General features: G+C 40.9%; 1 protein-coding gene across 1 annotated transcript; it reads left to right on the forward strand.

Moving 5' to 3' along the window:
• Nucleotides 1-550: 550 nt before the first annotated feature.
• Nucleotides 551-18,110, forward strand: fgf10a (fibroblast growth factor 10a). Its single transcript, XM_080874529.1, has 3 exons — nt 551-2,090; nt 14,911-15,014; nt 17,247-18,110. The coding sequence occupies exons 1-3, from the start codon at nt 1,655-1,657 to the stop codon at nt 17,445-17,447; spliced, it is 741 nt and encodes a 246-aa protein (XP_080730655.1). The 5' UTR covers nt 551-1,654; the 3' UTR covers nt 17,448-18,110.
• Nucleotides 18,111-19,355: the final 1,245 nt, after the last annotated feature.

A 19,355-nucleotide genomic window follows, 5' to 3' on the forward strand; every position in this document is an offset into this window, starting at 1 on the left:
CTGTCAGGAAATCACGTGTCATAGAGGGAGGAGAGTTTTTAAGTGCCAGTAAAGAAGATGCAATAAGGGAAAATTAGCTGTTTATCACAAGTTTTTCAGCCGATTTAAAAGAAGACACGGATGTCATTATTTGGCTTCAAGTCAGTCAGAAATACATCAATGAATTGTTAAACAGATTTGACGGCTCTTTTCAGGCAAACCTGGAGTGAAGTTTGGCCAGCGTTTAGTATTTCAGACGGTTTGGTAAATTAAAAAAAAGTGCCTCTAATCAAGAGGAAAGTAAGATCAGAAAGATGGATGACACTCCCAAAAACCTGGGAGAGGGAGAGATGAACGGCTCTCTTTCCTTCTTTCTGACCTGCTCCGCTCAGCTAGTGGTCTGGGAAGGGGAGGAGAAAGAGAAATGGGGGAGAGGGAGGGAAGGCGAAAACAGGGTGGAACAGAACACCCCACCCCCTGCTCCCCTCTCCCGCACAAACACATAAATGCACACAGCCCTTCAAAGCCGAGTGGTTTTAATAGACGTCCAATTACACTAAGAGATGACATCTGGGGAACTACAGCAGATAAATAAGGTGAAAGAAAAGACAAGATTCAGTCACCTCAGACAAACTCCAAATAACCAGCGAACCACTGATAGACAGATAGGAGAGAGAGGGAGAGGCAACGGAAAGAGGGAGGGGGCCAAAGGAGAGGGAGCCACACACGGGAGGAAAGAAGAGAGGCAACGCACCGCTCCAGCATTCAGACTCTGAGAGGCAAGGACAGAGGACAGACAGGGAGCTCAGCCCACTGACAGACGCACTACAAGAGAGGGGAGAAAGACGAGAGCTCGCGGGGGTCAGATACACACTCAAGTAACTTCAAACCAGCTCAGACAAAACAAGAGAAACAAAGAAAGAAAAGAAGAAAGTCTGGATTCTGTGACGCCTTCTTTTTTTCCTTTTTTTGGTGGCCTGGACACTTCATAAGAAACAGCATTTTTATTTTATTTTTTTCTTGCTTGTTTTATTTATTTATTTTATTATTATTTTTTTTTTACTAAGCACTTTGCCATCTTTTTTTCCTAACCTGCTTCTCCTCCAACCAGGACTGAGGGGGGATAAATCGTCTGGGACGCGTGTGTTCGTGTGTGTGTTTGTGTGAATGAACTGATGATGTGTGTTTTTGTCTTTGGATGTGAACTTTAAAATGGGATTTTGAGTGATTTTGAGAAACCAGGAGCAGAGAGTGGCAGTGTCAGGAGGAGAGGTAGGAGGAGGAGGCGAGAGGTCCCCAAGGAGCGCGCCTAGTAGTTCTCATTGTGAGGTGATCTGAGTTATGGTTGTTGACGCATTCCTGTGACGATTGTGAGGAATAAACAGCACCGGGGGACTACAGCGGCGTCAGCCACAGCGCTGCGGGCTTCACCATTACCCCCCGCTACATCAACGTTTATATTCCTGATCAACCTACATCTGCCACAGCAAGTCGCACCATCTTCATCCCAGCTGTTCTACAGGTTTTAACACCTACAGTCCCAGTGAGGCTGGGGTTTCCCAAACAGAGGAGGTTTAGTTGGGGGGAGTTTCTCCCACTCTCATTCCCTTTCCCTGCACCAGCTCAGCATGCCCCAGCCCCTGAGCACATCCACAGCTCTCCCAGCTCCACTACCATGTGTAGATGGACAGTGACACAAGGTGCACCGGCCGCCTGGTTCTCCTCCTGCCCCTGCCGTAGACCTCCTTCACACCTCTCCCTCACCTTGCTGCTCTTGCTTCTCCTGCTCGGACCGTCCTCATCCTCCCCGCTGTCCGCTTCGTCCGAACACGGCCGCAATGCACCAGCAGGGACTTCTCCTCACTTCCTCATCTCATACCCACCACCCTCCTCATCACCCACACCGCTTCACGCATCCTCTGCAAGGTTGCCAAGGGCGACCAATGTGTCATCGTCGTCTGCGACGGTCGTTGGCCGGCACGTGCGAAGCAGCTACAAGCATCTACAAGGGGACGTGCGCTGGCGGAAACTGTTCTCCTCCCAGAAATTCTACCTTCGCATTGGCGAGGAGGGAAAGGTTAACGGCACCGGAAACAAGGACGATCCATACAGTAAGTCATCTGCCTTTAATGTGTCAGCTGATCCTTTCTGGTGCAAACAGCTTTTAACCACACACACAGCAGTTTATGAAAGTCAGAAATCAATTTCATATTCAAGATCCTGATATGAGATCTTTCTTTTTAGACTTTTTAAAGAGAGCCAAACGCAACCTTAGTATCTGTCAGTGGCACAACTGTGGCAAATGCAGCACTGCTTGTCCTCCACTTCATCTCACATGTTTATCTGTGGCCACTGATGTTTCCTTGTTTCCGTTCTGTGAGCACCCATGCACTTCCAGACAGGTAGCTGGGCAATAGAACAAGTAACAGAGCTGTGTGCCTGCAGCCTTTTCACCATGTGCAGAGGCAGGCATATTGCCTGACTACAAAGAGTTTGGGAAAGAAAAGCATGACAGTAGAAGAGCAGGAGAGAAGAAGAAAAAAAAAAGTAAACCAGGCAGATAAAAAAAGAGCGATGATCCACTGGAACCAATTAGAAATTGCCCAGAGAAAGTTCTTCCTGTTTGAGGAAATATCTAAAACACAGCTATTACCAAACCCCAGGGGAGAATGACAAGTACTCTTATTCCTTGCTGCTATTGTGCTCTTGCTATAATAGTGTTGGGCATATGCTAACTATGAGGTTGTACTGACTCAGATATAAAGTAATAACCAAACGCTTCCTGCTCCCCCTTTTTTTGTTTTCCTGGTTGTGCATTTTGCGGGCAGGGAAATATGATTTTAACCTTTATTTATCCTGAGAAGGGTCACTGAGCACACATGCTTATTTGTCAGCATCACTCAGCCTCACATTCACACAGTTTCTCTTTCACACTCACAGTTCCTCTGCTGCTGGGAACTCAGAAACTCCGCCAGTATATTAAAAGCACCTTAAGTTTCTGAAGGAAAATAGTACAAATGCAAGGATGAGTTCAAAATCCACAGTTACAGCAGGAAAAAAACCCTGCCCCCCAGATCTGTACTGCAGCAAATCTAAATAGTTTTAACGACTTGCAAGGCTCATCATAATCAGTTATGACTGATTCAGAACAGAAAATCAGCTGTTATCATTTTGTAGTGTGCGGCTTTATCTTCTAGTTGAACACATCTGGAAGTTCTCCAAGTCTGCCACAGTCTTTTGGCCTGTGAGCAGCACAGAATAACTGCATGGCCTAAGGACATACTGACAGTAGTTGTTGAGTGAGAACAGAACATTGCTCCCACATTTACCTGCCCACAGTCTGCCTGCCAGTTCACTGAATTAGATGGGTGATGTCCAAAACTCAAGCTAATATCTTTATTATTAGAAAACAGGCGTTCGCTGCATTACTGAATAGTTTTCTTCTAAATGTATGATGTCAAGTGTCTGTGTACTTGTTCTAAACTGGTCTTTATCACTCGCACACCTTCATACACATGTCATAGGGTTGCATGCATCTGTACTCGACGCTCTGGTGCTGTACAAGGCTCGCCTGCTGAGTACATGTGCACACACACACAGATGCAGACACACGCTTGAGCACAGAGAGGCCAGTCTTGCACATGGCCTCCATATGGCAAAGCCCACTTTTATTAGGGCCAGTGTGAATATGTGTGCGTGTGTGTGCCACTCAGACACCAAGGCTCTGCCAGACATGGCTGAAGGAATTTCAATTAGCGTCTCTTCCTCCCTCCCCTCGCCTGCAGTCCTCTTTGACACACACACACACACACACACACACACACACACACACACACACACACACACACACACACACACACACACACACATGTACACACTTTTTTTTAACTCACATGCACAGAAAGAGCTCAGCCATTAGGCTGCAACGTGTCACTAACTATAATGGCATCAGGTCATGGCATTAGAGGCACAATCCATCAATTTCAGCAGCTCTTGCCACTTGATTGTTTTAGGAAATAGGTAAGAACCTTCCAGGGAGAAAAGCGAATCTTAATATGGGAACTCGGTCGTGAAGGCTAAACCTTTCAGGCCATATTTTGTCTTGGCGGCATATTTAGAAAAAGCATTTCATCAATCTGTATCCACCTGATGGTAAGTGCAGATGTTCGACATGCTTCAGACTGAAAGTTTGGTGATTAAATAATGCGTGTGTCTGCCCAGCATCAAACTATACTCCACGTCCAGGTGCTTGTGCTCATATAGCATGACTGCGTACAGGCTCGCGAGCAGAGCAGCGTTTATGCTTATGCTAACACTCCCACTTACTGACATTTTTTATGCACTCTGAAATAAGCAAAGAACAAATTGTACCCTTCAAACTAAACCAAACAGAATATATTTCAATTCCGTTCCCCTAATGGTGATCATGGATGTGGTTTTTCACATACTAGACAGCGTATGACTGGTCCTACTCAAAACTGCTCTGGTGTGTTTGTGCACAAGTTTTGAACACACTTTTTGTTTATTTTTATACCTCAGATTATAACATTGCTCATTTACACTGGTATACTTTTGAAGCTAAACACAGACTTTTAGACAGATTACTTCTCTGATGCTGGTTTCTGGCTATTAGAAACATATGGCCTATGTGAAATAATGTCGCAAACTTTCTCTATATGCAGCATCTTATATAATACAACTGCACAGAAACAGTGCACTCAAGTTTCTCCAGAGTGTAAACTCAGGTGTGGAACTACCCGATGCGACAGTTCTTCAGGAAAGCATTAGATTGAAAAACTACCGCGGAGGTTAATTGCAGTGGTTATCGTAGTCTAATCGTCTGCTAATGTTCAGGAAGTCAGATTGCAAATGAGTGTCATTAGACAGTGTCAGAGGTGACGGAGAAGTTTTAGCTGCTGGTCCCGGGTCGCTGCTCTCCTCCGCAGCGGAACCTTTCTAATGATCTTGTCAGAGCCGAGGCCGGCACATCACTCAGGCTTTAGCGAATCGTGCGTTCTGATGTGTTTTGTTCTAAACGCCCATCTATCCATCTCACCTCATAAGGCCTTTTGAAATGAGAGGTTCTGGTCTCAGTTTGGAAATCTTTTGGGGCTGCCATGTGATTAGCATCCATCCTCACACTGACTGTAAGAAACAAGACTGTCCTTGTTTCCTTCCCTCCATTTTGTCCACAGACTGTCACATCTTGTTTACAAACAAACGAATAACACAGTGTAATAAATGGACGTGCGCTTGCAGTTGGACTGCAGACTTGCGCTTGTGAGTAGCTCAGTTACTACTAAACGGTGCCAAGGTGACAGCAGTTGGAGGTTTGATTCTCATTGTAAAAGCTGCCACACACACACTTCAAACATTTATCATGCATTAATCACTGAGCTGTCATGGGAGAATCAAGCAAACCACAATTTTAGACTCTTAATTCTCTGGACATCATTCTGATTTAGACCAGGATTTCCCTGTCCTGGATAATTACACGGGTCTGCCCCCTCTTGTTTGACCTCTACCTATTGACCTGAGTCAGGAAGCACTGCTAATGGAAAGGTCAGCACTACAAGTATTGTATCACTTTTGGTTGTACTCTGCAAATGCCAGATTTTTTGCAACTCAAAGAGCCAAATTTTATATTAACAAGTCTGCAAGAGACAGAATTGTATTTGGAATGATGCATTTGTATCCAAATATTATTTTTGTGTATGTTGTGGAGTCGGTGCCAAAGCTAAAATCTTCTTTCAGCCAAAATAACTTTGTTTAGCCGTTGGGATCCAGAGTCCTCTTCAACTTTTAGAATTATTTTAGGGCAATTTTAAGAAGAAATTACAGGAAAATGTTAAAATATATTTTACTACACTTTAGCAAAACTAGACTATTGAAACTCCATCAAAGCGCTGTAGGCTGCACTGTGTATTGTAAAGGAAAAAAAAATGCAATTAGAAATGCAACATTGCAGATTGTTGCTGTGGAATAAATGTGCACATATTTAAAACCACATGCACTTCTTCATCTCCGTACTTTGCATCCATAAAGCTTGAATGACTCAGCAAGGTGAGAGCCAAAAACAAAAGTAACAAGTCCTGACATCAGTCCCCGTCTTCTGCTCTTCTACTTTTGGTCGCCTCTATGTTGCTGCCTTCGATGGGATGCTCGATGAGCGTATTTAGGGTTCTCATGGGAAAAGGTAACAGTGTGGCCCATAAAAGAGAGTTATGAGGAGGTACTGGAAGTACCAGAGGTTAGTGTCAGCATTGGTTTTCATTTAAAGTTACTCTGCACGGACTCTTCTCCCTAGCGGCTGTAAATAAAACGGGCACGCAAACATCACTGAAGGAGCTCGTTCAGGAAAAACTAAACGGGTGCTCTTAAGAGCCAACATCAACAATTACATTCGGCTGTACTCTGAAAACATACAATAAACACACCTTCCTCTTTCTGACCTTTAATTCAGCTACAACTTTCATGTTGTTTACATGCAGGATGCCATTAAGGGTGCCCCTGATTGGCTATACACAAAAATAATGGAAAAACCATTCGTGGTAATCAGTGAAATTAGTTAGAGTCTTCCTGTGGGTGTGTAACTGCGATAAATTATTTTGGTTTCATACTGCACATCTTCCCTGTGATGTTGTTGCAGCGGGAGTCTGGATCAAATCATGTCACTTTTGAATTATGACTCATTTTACTCTAATCTGCGGAGCAAGCGAGGCCATAAAATAAACGTTTTGGGATCTCTTACAAGGGCGAGACATTTCCAAGGCCCCCTGATAATCTTCATTAAGCATATCCTTACTACCATTCATACTCTCAGATGCAATTAGAGCTGTTTGTATTCTAAAACCTTTCACCTTAAAGGCTTCAGACCTGTTTCATAGTAACTGAAAGAAGTATTTCAATCTGCGCGCTCAGTGCTTGCTTTGCGGCCTGGCATCATGTGCCAGCACCTGGAGACACATGACGCATTTTGGTTCTCTGTTGCTGTCATCAAAAAAATCAAGCTGAATGTAACCATCTGCATATTTTATCAATTTAGCTCATTTAGCCTTTTATCGTCACTTGATGATGGAAACTCGCTCTAATACTTCTTTAAGCTTGCCAGCTAGCTCGCTAATAATCCAAGCCACACCACAGCAACAGCAAAGGGTTCCTTTCAGAGCAGTTTTATGTGACACAGTCATATCAGAGTTTGTGTTTGCTCAGAGACAATGTGGGTAACAGTGATGTCTTTAATAGGATACATGTCCCAAATCAGCACATTTTTTATAGCTTATAGTAAAATATTTAGACTCCTTGGTGCAGAATACGCCCCCCGCCCCGGGAGCTCCAGGTCCCTCTTTTGAGACCCACTGATTTAGAGAATTTAGAGAATTTAAAACCTCTTAAAATTTAAGAGTTGAATGTTTGAGTCTTTCGTGCAAACTCTTCAGGGGTCTCTCATACACAGGGATAAGCCTACAAGTGTCCTTTAACGCATTCACTGATGTTTGGATGCCTCAGGAATAGAAACGCATGCATACTGACAGTAACACCTCCACTTTTATTATAATTTTCTCGTTAAGATGGCCCTTTTACTTCAGTGCTGTCTTTGTTTAACTTTTTTTTTTTTTTCTTTGCAAAAAGTCGCTGAGGACAATGACAGGATCTGTCTTCCATCACTATTTACACACTTCCTGTCATCACCACTTGATATCTTCCCATAAATTTGCTCCCCTGTCGATTAATGTGTCAGCTACAACAAGATGGAAGAGCCAGATTTCCGAAGGCAGACTGAGGCAGTCCCGCCACAAACCCAGTTGGGCACCACCTTAAACAAAAGTCTTTCAGCAACAAATTATGTTTTTGTAAGATCTTCCGCTCCTTTGGAGCACTCCAGCTCAGTGAAGAGAGGGCCAAACATCGAGAGTCCATTACTATCCGCAAAACCTTTTTCATTGTGTATATTTTGTGAACGATTGCTGAAGAATACTCTGACATATACTTGAGACTGGGAGAGAGAAAAGCAGGAGGAGATTCTCTGATAACCTTTCATACTTCTGTACTTCTATAAAAAGCTTCGGGGTGAATTTTTTATTTTCATGCATTTGACAAAAGGTTTACAAAAACGCTGAACTAATGATAGTCTGCGATGCAGGCGGACTTATTTAATGATTAGGTAGAAGTTTTGGAAGTATCCATGGGTCATTAAGTTTTACCAGCATGCAGAGTTTCATATTATTAACATGGAAGAACTGACAGCATCTGAGAAGTCATCTCAGTGATGCTGTAGCAGCAAACAGTTTATTGTTGTTTAAATAACAAATCACAACAATGGAAAAGTTGCTAATGCCATTTATGGAGAAAAGTAAGAGCAACAAACTCATGCTGAGAGCTTAACATCATAAAATTGTACAAATGCCCAAAAACTGCAGGAAAATTATTATTTCTTTTTATAAGATAACCCAGAATCAATTCAGTCACAAACAGTCATATTAGTAAAAACAGTGGTTGGAGACCGTGGCATGAACACAATTATTCGGGGTCTTCAAAGCACCTTTGGAACATAAGTCCATCTGAATCAGCCTGCCATCAGTTTGCAATTATATCAATTAAGTCAAGTTGACAATTCTACTATGCCATGTGTGGTACTGTTGAACTGTTATGAAATCAAAATCAAAAATTGCTGCCAATCTGTTACTGTTTGTTTCCAATCTGCTGTCGTCTCCATACACAGAAATTCAGATTAACTTCTTTCATTCAGAGTCCAGTTAGAACCTCATGTATCTGAAACATAAATTCTGAAATCCCGCCACAAATAGTGACGTATGCAGTTGCTGCAGGACAAGGATTTAACTGTAAAATGACACAGGTGCTCAGCAATCTTGTATTTATATAGGAATATAACCAGAATACAACCAGATGCCAACCAGTTGACTCGAGTCCCCTCCTGCACAAAGACACGTAACAGAGGAGTTGTGTTCATTGTTGCAGAATGACGCAAACTTGGCAATTACTTGCAACCCTGCCAGTCTTTGCAATCACTCTGAGTTGGATCGCCACTGTTTAGACAGAGGTTGCTTCCTATCAGGAAACCAATGCAATCGCCTTGCAAATGAAAATGATTACAGCAACAAACTGGAATTGGTGACTGAATGAAAACAAATTCAGTGGAATCACAAGACAATTAAATTTTTCAAAGCTTTAAGGAGCTTATTGTCCTATTTTGTATGATTGAGCCATTACATGCGACCTCTTGTAGCAGAACAGAGGTAAAACTGTTAGACATGTGAGTCATCAATTGACAAAAAAAAAATGAGTTAATTAGTGCCAGGTTTTGGGTTAGATGAGGATTTGGGGCTTTTGTTTGTCATGCAGTATCTCCTTGAACATCATCGGGTTTTAGATTTGAAGATGTGAAGCAAATTTTGTTTCCTTTCCTCTGAAAACTTCTTTGAGAAACTGTAAAATGCCACAACTGCCTTATAGTGTATTTTTTACAAGACTCTTTCTACCTGCAGCGCTGCTGTAAAATGTCCAGATGAAGCCGAATGCACAAAGTGTCATTTTGGTGCCTGTGAACAGGCTGAATTCATGGCCAGTAAAGCAGTGGGAGATGGAGAATAGCATCTGTGACAGATAACATCCAGGGCTGCTGCCATATAGACACCACGTGCTTTAGGAGAAGCCCCCAACCAAACACACATGCACGCACACCTCACCCCTAACCCTGCTGCACACACACTGCATAAAATTGAGCCTCTTAATGGAGTCATCAAAGGTAGTGCTGTGAGTTGAGACCAGAGAGGCATCTGGACAGTCTGGCTGTTTGAACTGAGCCGTCAGGAATGCCGGCTCATTACTCTGTGTGTGTTAAGTGTGTGCGTGTTGAATGCGTACAAAATTAATACATGTGCAAACAAACACAACACAGAGCAAAGCAGAGAGAGGATGTGACAAGCTGAATGATATTGTGGGTAATACTTGTGGTGTAATATAAGAAGATCTCTAAAAGCTAAGAGTCCCTCAGCAACAACTCTAGCCACAACAGTTGGGCAACACCGCACTGACAGCTGAACTGTAAATGAAAAATGTGTGAAATGCAGACGACCATCACAGCACTCTGCCTGAAAACACGACTCCTGCTGTGTCAGGCTTGTGAATGGTTTTTGACAGAAGCTGGCAGCACGCGCGCTCTATCATGTTACAAAGTAAACCACGTTTAAGGAATCACAATTTCTCAGGTGTTTCTCCACTCAATCAAATCCCGGTTAACACCACTGCAAATTCCTCCTGGCTGCTCTTAAGCGTGAGTGATTGCAAGTGATTGCAAATTTCATGTTATCTCTCACCTAGACTGTTGGCTTTCTAATTTTTTTTCTCCCACGCGATCACCCCAAGGCCAATGACATCAGATGAAGGTTTAACAGCGTGCAGTTTTGCTCATTTCTGTATTTTGATGTGAGTGCATCAGTCAGGAAAGGACATAAAACCATTGCCCGGGCAAGAGTAAGCTGATATGGTGAGTGCGGGCTAAAAAGAAAATGAAATGAACTGAGAAAAAACACATTAAATGTAATTCACAAAGGCCAAACACAATTTATTTAATATGATTTTTACACAGCAAATCAAATATGTGCAGAACACAATATGAAAAGAAATCAATTTACAAAAAAAACTTGTATTTGTAGAAAAATTCTGGCCATATTGGAAATCAGAAACAGCCCTCTGTTCCCTTTTTCATGTAATCCATCAGCTAGGCGTGCTTTGATGTGGCCACTTAGCACAAGAAGATACTGCTGTCAGCCACATCAGTCTAAACAAATACCTCAGTGCTCCCCAAAATACACAGCATGCAGCAGTTTCTGTTCAAGCCCAACATCTCCACAAGCTCTCACCAAGCAATCTGCACAACCGAGAGATGTTTGTTCTCTTTTGGACTTCATAAAGAAACGGAAATAGTCCGCTCAAACTCCGAGAAATAAATAACGCTAACAAAATTGTTTAATCCTGATAAAACTGTGGCCTCAAAGGCCGAGACAAATTAAAAAGACATTTTCTCTATTTATGTGACCAGATAGAGCAATTCGTATCTGATTTGGTGGTCCATTTCCCCCCTTGTTGAATTCTTCTATTCCTTTGCATGTGTTCCCACTGGATTTTCTTTGCTTTGGAGTCTTTGGTGGTTGCCTGGATATAAACTCTCATGTCACTGTGAATATGAAATGTCGTCAGTCACTATGCTGCTTGTTTCAAAGAGAAAAATGATCTTACTGTTTAGACCTCAACGCATGAAAGGTTCCTATTAAAAATTTTTTAAGAGAAATACATAATAGGGTCCTTTTTGTCTTCATGAGAATTTTGTTTCTTGGATGTCACATTTATCTCAAAAAGGGTGAGAGAAATCAGTCACTGCTGAAATAAAAATAGTGAAGTCAGAGGTTCATAGCAGAGCACTGGACGCAGAATAAAAGAACAAAAACCGTTTTCACTCTGCTCGCGGAGTGGAGTTCACGACACAAACTGCTCCGCAAGTGATGATATTTCACAACGAGGAGCAAGACCTCTCCGAGCTGTAGACACGCAGTAGACCCGCTCACAGCTGGTCACCGTGTCGAGGTCACAATGTGAACAACTGCAGTATAATCTTCAAAAAGCCCCTGGATAAACAGTGGAAACATTTTCACAACCTCCTCTAACCTTTGGGATCAGCTGGAGTCTAACTGACCACGTTTCCAGAAAGGGGCCTAACAGGGGTCGGTGTGAGGTCTGCGAATGTGCGCGCTCCTGTGTGAGAGTGTGTCTTTTTAATATTTGTGTGACTGTGCTGATTTGCATGAGCTAGAATGATCATAGAAGAGTGTACATCCCAGGCTGATGCTTAATCTTTACATTAGAGTACATTTATTTTCACATCTGTTGAACAAATTACAATGAAATTTGTAGCAGTCCTGGTGGTTCCTGCATAATTAACACACATGACTATGATATAATTCAGTACAATTATAAAATAAAACAGCTGAGTTTTATTGCACTTGGTTACACTGCTCACTGGAATGTTGACTTTGTAATGCAAGAGTGAGTCCTGTTGTGCTGCTTAGTCAGTAAGTAAGTATTAACATATAAGTACTAAGTATTTAGCAGAGTTCAGGTTTCATAGGTCTCTCTGCAAAGAAGTTGTTTTTAAATTGGTTGATTTCAAAAGTATTTTGCCTTAAAAAGTAAACACCGTCATACATCCAGTGACTTTATCCTGTGACGTCAGTACGTTATTACAGTTTTCGCTTAACTGGCAAACAGACAAGCTCGGTGTGACTGCTGACCTGTATGTGAAATAATGCAAAAGCTAAATTAAGCTTTGAATTAATTCTTTGCTCGTTCCTGTTCTAATTATGTCATAGCACCTTTATCATCAGTCGGTTGGTGGCTGATTTATAGCCGGTCCACTAGGGTTTTTCTTTTGCTTTGTAAATCCGGTTGAAATTGGTGCCAAATTTAAATAGAAATCTGGTTGAGAAATTCTCTTGCCTGTAAGTCAGAGAGACTGCGTAGATCATTGTAACAACAAGTATAACAATCGATTACACCAAAAATCTCAATCAGTTACGATCCAAACCGCTACTATGAATAGCAATCATTAAGTCTTAAAATGCACGAAACCTGCTCTCGTGAGCTCAGATTTGGCTTTAAAAAAAATAAAAATCTGATAATTAAATATCGTTAAGGTCATTATGGAGTCGTTAATGAACAGTTTCTTCCTTGTTAGACGGCTGGGCTGTGTTTATTTGAACTTCCAGCTCTGTCAGTTACAGCTTGACAAGCAGAGACCATTTTGGCTCGCTCTTATGAAAGTTGAAATGTTGCCCTGTTACACACACGTGTTTGCCTTTGGTAGTTCTTTAAATAATGTTGATAGCAGCAAATGACCATGCCTTTTAAATTAAGTAAACTTTGTGCTTTTTTTCCCTTCTTTTTTTGCTTTCAGTGCCAGATCATAAAACTCCCCCTTTGCACTTAAAACATAATTCATAAAGATGTTGGGCTGAAATCCAAGGGACACAGGGAGGGAAACAGCAGAGAGGGGGGGAAAAGCAGAAAAAATAAAAATTACACATTAACAAGACACCAAAAAAGACAAGGTGTTGAGTGAGAGAGTAAAATAATAAAATGCAGCTTTAAGGGCAGCAGGTTAACGTTAGCCTGACACAAGCTCAGGTCCTGTTTTTCTCCATCTCCCTGCATTACTGCCAACTGTTGTTGCTGCAATTTAAGCCTTTTGTTGCAGCCAGGCTTTTTCACTCACAGGCAGGCGGGCTGCTTCTGGTAACTGGTGCAGGGGCCATAAAAGAGCCCTGTGCTTTTGGTTTAGACAAACCACATCAAATGGAAGGAGGAAGGTTTGAACAGGTGGACCAGCCTGTAGCGCAGCACAGACAGATTCCTTTTTTTTTAATGGATCACAGCTCAGAAATGTCAGCTGGAACATTTTGAACCTGATAGATCAGCGCTGTGTTGCAGCACATGCCTGTGTGAGTAATGGACTTCACACAGCAAGCCTGCATGACGCACCGTGGAGCTGCGAAACTCTTCTCAAAGTTCTTGAAATCGACCACATGAGGGATAAATGCATCAGCCACAACATTTAACACGAGGCCACAAGTCATTAAAAAAATCACAAACATTCTCCAAATCCTTGTCCAGTGACAACAAAGACAAACTAGGCGACGCAGCGTAGTCAGTGAAAGACATATTCTTTATATAGATTTTGTATCATTCTGAGCTGGAGGCTCACATATCCCCTTAATCTCCTCAGGCCTGACCTTCATAAAACTCAAAAGCCTGCAGGAAGTTGCAAATCTCCGTCTGAGTACAAGAGAAGAGGGTTAAGGGCAGTGAAGGGTCGTCTGGTAAAAAGGCAGCTACTGTTCGAGGCAGTTGAAATACACTGAATATTTTTTAAGTGTCTCACAACCAGATTTTGGGGACACGTGAAAATTTGCATTTAAATTTTTTGTTCATTTACCACTAAAGATCAGGTGAATATCCAAGTCTCTTTTCTGTCTAAAGCATTCCTGCAACCAGCCTCCACTTCCTACTACCCCCCTCAGCTAATCACCTCATCTCCTGATTACTTTATGGCCCGCTGTAACTGGCTTTAGGATGAGAGAAGGAAGGGCTGGTAACCACAGCTTAAATCAGTAATTGGTTCAGGCTTGAAAACTGATACAAACGCGTTGACCTCTTGCCAGTCTGGCAGGCAGAAAGCCTTGCTCCGTCCAGCCTGCCTGTGCTCCTCTGGTCAGAAAAACAAACATAGAGCGCAGAAATGTTTTTTCCTGGCTAACACCTTGGTCCCAGAGCATACAGCCCACAAGCTAACCAGGGGTAAGAGGCCGGGCTGACTGTCACACAGTGAAGGAAAAAGAAAGGGAGGGGGACAAGACTGGGGTTCACTTGTGGGAAAATATGAAATAAAAAAAAACAGTGCAGGAGACCCTGAAATTAACAAAAATATAGATATGTTATAGCAGCATTAAGAGGCGTGCAGATAAAAATGCATCTCCCCACACTTTAAAGTGATAGTAATCGTGTCAAACACCTATTTTTCTGCTTTTTGATGCAGTCTCTCCATTACAACATTAACACTTGCATGAAGAGTGACGGGAAACTTTGAGCTATATTCCAAAGTAATTACTTTATCATTAAAGTCATTTAAGTTGTCAGACATACATATGCATGTAAATGTAACGTAATGAAAAACTTTTACTTTTAGAGACAGACAGAATAAAAAGTAAATAAATCATCAAAGGAAACTGGAACCTGTTCAGGGTCCTGTTCCAGACTATAAATAGAAAAATATGTGGTTGTAAGAATGTAACTCTATCTGAGTAAATGACCCACACAAAAGTTGACTCCCTATTTGTCTCCCTGTCCCTGCTCCACCAGGTGTTTTGGAGATCAAATCAGTGGATGTGGGTGTGGTGGCCATCAAGGGCCTCAAAAGTAACCACTACCTGGCAATCAAGAAGAATGGCGTTCTGTATGGAGCGGTAAGTTTTAACGCTGTTTAACTCTCTGACTTGTCATTTTTATTTAATATGCATTATTCTCTAAGTCTAAGAGGATAGCTTTATTCTCAGTCCAAAAACATCCCTATTTATCTTATACTAGGCCTTGGTGATTGATTGTTCCTAACAAACAGAGGGTTTAAACAGCAGGTGGGTGGAGATGGGTGAGAAGACCCTTTTAATATACCCTCTGAAACTGAGTATTGTACAAAGAGTCCTATGCAGCTCTGTAGTCCAGTGGGTGCCTCTCTTTTCAGAGAAGCTCCGCATTCTTCTTTGAATAATGAAGCTAATATCTTGGTTTGGATTAAATTCTTAACCACAGTTTCTCAAGAACTCAATCACTTTAACCTATTTAAGCTTGAGAGCTTAAATAATAAACTTGTTGAACAGATTACTTGCACAAACATCAAATTTATTAATTGAAATTTTTGGTCACCCTTAGTCTATGACAGAAAATAAGGTCCACTTTAAGAGATTTGCAGCTTGTTAGTTCAAAATCTTCTCCACTCTTTGCAAACGCACTTCTGCACTTTTGCGATTGCTAAATTTGACTGATGATGATAGTGAAAAAAAAATTGGTAAAAGGACGTTTTCCCTCTAAAGTGGTGGTTCTGTGGCTTTGAAGTTTCTTGAATTCTTTATAAAACAATGGACAAGGCTGTACGACTCACTGTTCCAGAAATAGGAACCACAGTTACTCTCCTCTGCCTACCTCTCCTCTCCACTCCATTCAGAAACAGGAAACACAATCCTTCAGTTTCTCTGTTCTGCTTCAGTCTCTCTGGGTAGAGCAGCCCTCGTTTTATCTGTCCTCTCTCACTCACCCTTCTTTCCTTCATTCGATTCTGCCTCCCCCACCCCCCTCTTTTCCCTACTTTGAAAGACCTGATTTTCAGCATGTCTCTGAGGAGCCACACAACAGATGAAATGACACACGGTAGAAAAGACAGAAAATAAAAAGAGGCATTTTGTTGCATGGCCTCCAACTGAATTCCCATGACGTCTTCTCCACAGCACAACACAAGCCCTAGTAGCGGAGCGGCGAAGGGCCGGCATTCGATTACACTTGATGGTTTTACACAGTGACTTCTTTATCTGGTGCTAATCAATTGAATTCATTGTTTCATTGTATTGGCAGATTAAAGCACATAGGTGACACCGCAGGTTATGATCACCTTTAACTTTTACTACTTTTACGTTCATTTCTGTACTTACTATAACGATTCTTTTGCCTATTAACACCATTATTTTGAGACTCAATCGATCCTTAACTATAGCTGCTACTTGCCTAACTCTAACCTTAGCCTTTGAACATGTCTTCATCTTAAAGCTTACCGATTTACTACTTACGTTTTTTAACCATTTGACCATGAACAGGCTTATATTCCTACATCATGCACTCACGCGATATTTAATTGTACCTTGTACCAGCGTAATTTCAAAAGCTGCATAGCGTTCGTAAAATATTTTCATTTTGCTCTGGGAACACTCAGCTTTACTTCTGGAACCAATTTGAACAGCTGTGGTGGAGAGAGAGAGAGCGCGTGAAGGAGAGATATTGGCTATTAGAGTGTGTTTGTGTGTGTGTGTGTAGCAAGTACATTTTTGCTTGCGAATATCAATTGCATCCATTTAACTGGCTGTTTAAGTGCTGTTAGCTTTAAGCACAAGGGCAGCTTCCAGTAAACTGACAAATGCAGCTCTCTCAGATCATTTTCTCTTCATTTACCAGTGGGTGGCCATTGCGGTAATGTAAGCCACAAACTTTGTGTCACAATGCTCTTTGCTCGGCACTAAGCCCGAGCCATCGAGAAGTCACAATAACTTCTCTGCCCTCATCCCACCACCACACAGCCATCCAAACTACTGACACACAAACAACACTGACAACTATTCAAGTTTTACGTCTGACTTTTTAAAATTACGCTGGGGATTGTTCTTAAGCAATGGCTGACCATTTGTTATTGGATGTTGTCACAAGAACTATCTCCAGGTAACAAAAAAACAGTTACTATTTTTGAGTAAAAACTAACCATGACTGAGAGCTTACACATGTGGTACAGTGGGAAGTTTCAAGTCACTGGCTACCTGCTAGAGGTGGTTTTCATCAATGGAGAAAATCTTAAAAAGGCAACCTGTACTAATTTACTTTAAATATAAATTATTATCTTTTTCTTCAGCTCTTTTAAACTCTTTGCTTCTCCTCCACAGAGAGAGTACGGCCCAGACTGCCGTCTAATTGAACGCATCGAGGAAAACAAGTATAACACCTACGCTTCAGCTCAGTGGCTCAACAAGGACAAGCGCATGTTTGTTGCACTGAACCCCAAGGGAAAGCCAATGAAAGGAAGGAAGACACGAAGGAAAAACCCAGCCACTCACTTCCTGCCTATTTTGTCAGAACAGCGATGACTGGACAAATCAGCAAAGGGAGAGCTCTGCAGATTAAAGGCTATTGGACGTTTTTTGGAGTTGAAGTGATGGCTTCATTGGACAGATTCAAGTCTGAACAGTATGATGCACTGAGGAGGAAAAGAAAGGAAACAAACAGACATTTTATCACAGTTGGATAAAGACATTTCTATTTTTAAAGAAAGAAATAAGATATATCGCTATACAATGTACATATTATTTTCTGTTTTAAGTTATAAAGTACACTGGCACGGTAAAATTATGAAAAGAAATGACTTCTGTGCCAAAATGTGAAACGGTAACTCACATTTTTAGATTTGTGTACGTGTGAAGTCAGTGACTGGGGAAGAAATGGCAAAAGAGAAAACATGGAGGAAAACAGGGGAAGGCCGAGGAAGTATTAGCAGAAAGCTGACTGATAGAAGAAGAAGAAAAGATGAGATGGGTGGAGGAAAATGAAAAAAGGTTGTGTTGTGTTTAGTCAAGTACCAACACAGCAGCAAGTCTAAAACTATCATGTTTCTTCTTTGAATTTATTTATTTTGTGTAATATTTAACAAAAAAACCTACAAAAATACAAAAAAGAAAGTCTTTTTTTTTTTTTTACCATGTATGCTTCTCTTTGAATACTATACATTTAAACCTGAATAAATACAAAGAATATATTTGTCTTTAACCTGTCTGACTGACTTTGGTTATTTTTATTTTCAGCGTGTGATTATTGTTTGTTCTTTTCAAAATACACAACAAAACATAAAAATAAATGCAAACGTAAAGGATATGATTGAATTTTGACTGATGCAGCCCATTGCTGTAACATATATATTAGCTCATTATTACTAACCATGAAAGCTACAATATCATTTGGTCTGTTCATGTTGTTAGCAAGCCTATATAATTAATCACTTTGAGTGTTTAAGTTTAAGTGGCACTGTTTGAATAGTAAATAATACGTTTTTAGGTCTGCAAAGCTCAGGTTCAGCTCTAATATAACACAATAAATAACACATAAATGTCTTTAGTTGGATTTTTGCCAGGCAACATGACGGAGTCATAAATCATAATCAAGTTTTGTTTCTATAAATTGTTATTGCTGTAAAAACACATGGTACAATGCTTTTATAAGATATTCTAGGCACATAAACATTACAATTAGGTCATTTTAGTGAGTTAATAAGTGGCTGATAGGCAACAGGATGACGTCACAATACAGTTTGTGATACAGATAAGAACGTAAAATTGAAGTTGTGGGAATATAAATTCAATTGTATAGTTATCAAAATGATACAATGTTCTAGGTGTATAAAGGGTACAAGTAGGTGATTTTAGCCCATTGGTGGGAGGTTTCTTAGACATGATAATGGCTGATACAATTAAGACACTTCTGGGGCCTAATATGTTTTCTGAACCCATGATTGTGTTTGCAGACAGAGACTTTTATGTACTTTTGCAAGACTGAAACAAATTTTATAGATGAAAGTCAGTGAGTTCAAATAAATTATGCATTTTATAAACCAGTGCACGCCCATGCTAGAGTATTATTTGGCCTGCCCATGCTATTGGATAACTGATATACTTCATAACACTGAGAAAATTCCAAAAACTAGATTGGGTAGCTGTTGTTTGCATATTTCTATACAGCAAAATCAAATTACTTCTATATATAATTAAGGGATTATTAAACCATTCACTGTCCACTCTCATTAATAAAAAATAATTGGTATGCTTGATATTGTTCTATTAATTTTATACCCATATAACACAAGAAGATGTAATAACTTTTTAATTATATTATGTTTCCATACGTGCCTTATGGGCTACCTGCATATTTTAAAAACATGTACCTAAAAAAATGTTTATATAATGATATGCTAGGGAAAAAGGGTGATTTTGTAGGCTGAATTAATT

This window comes from Rhamphochromis sp. 'chilingali', assembly GCF_963969265.1.
Source record: "Rhamphochromis sp. 'chilingali' genome assembly, chromosome: 2".
Taxonomy (NCBI): domain Eukaryota; kingdom Metazoa; phylum Chordata; class Actinopteri; order Cichliformes; family Cichlidae; genus Rhamphochromis; species Rhamphochromis sp. 'chilingali'.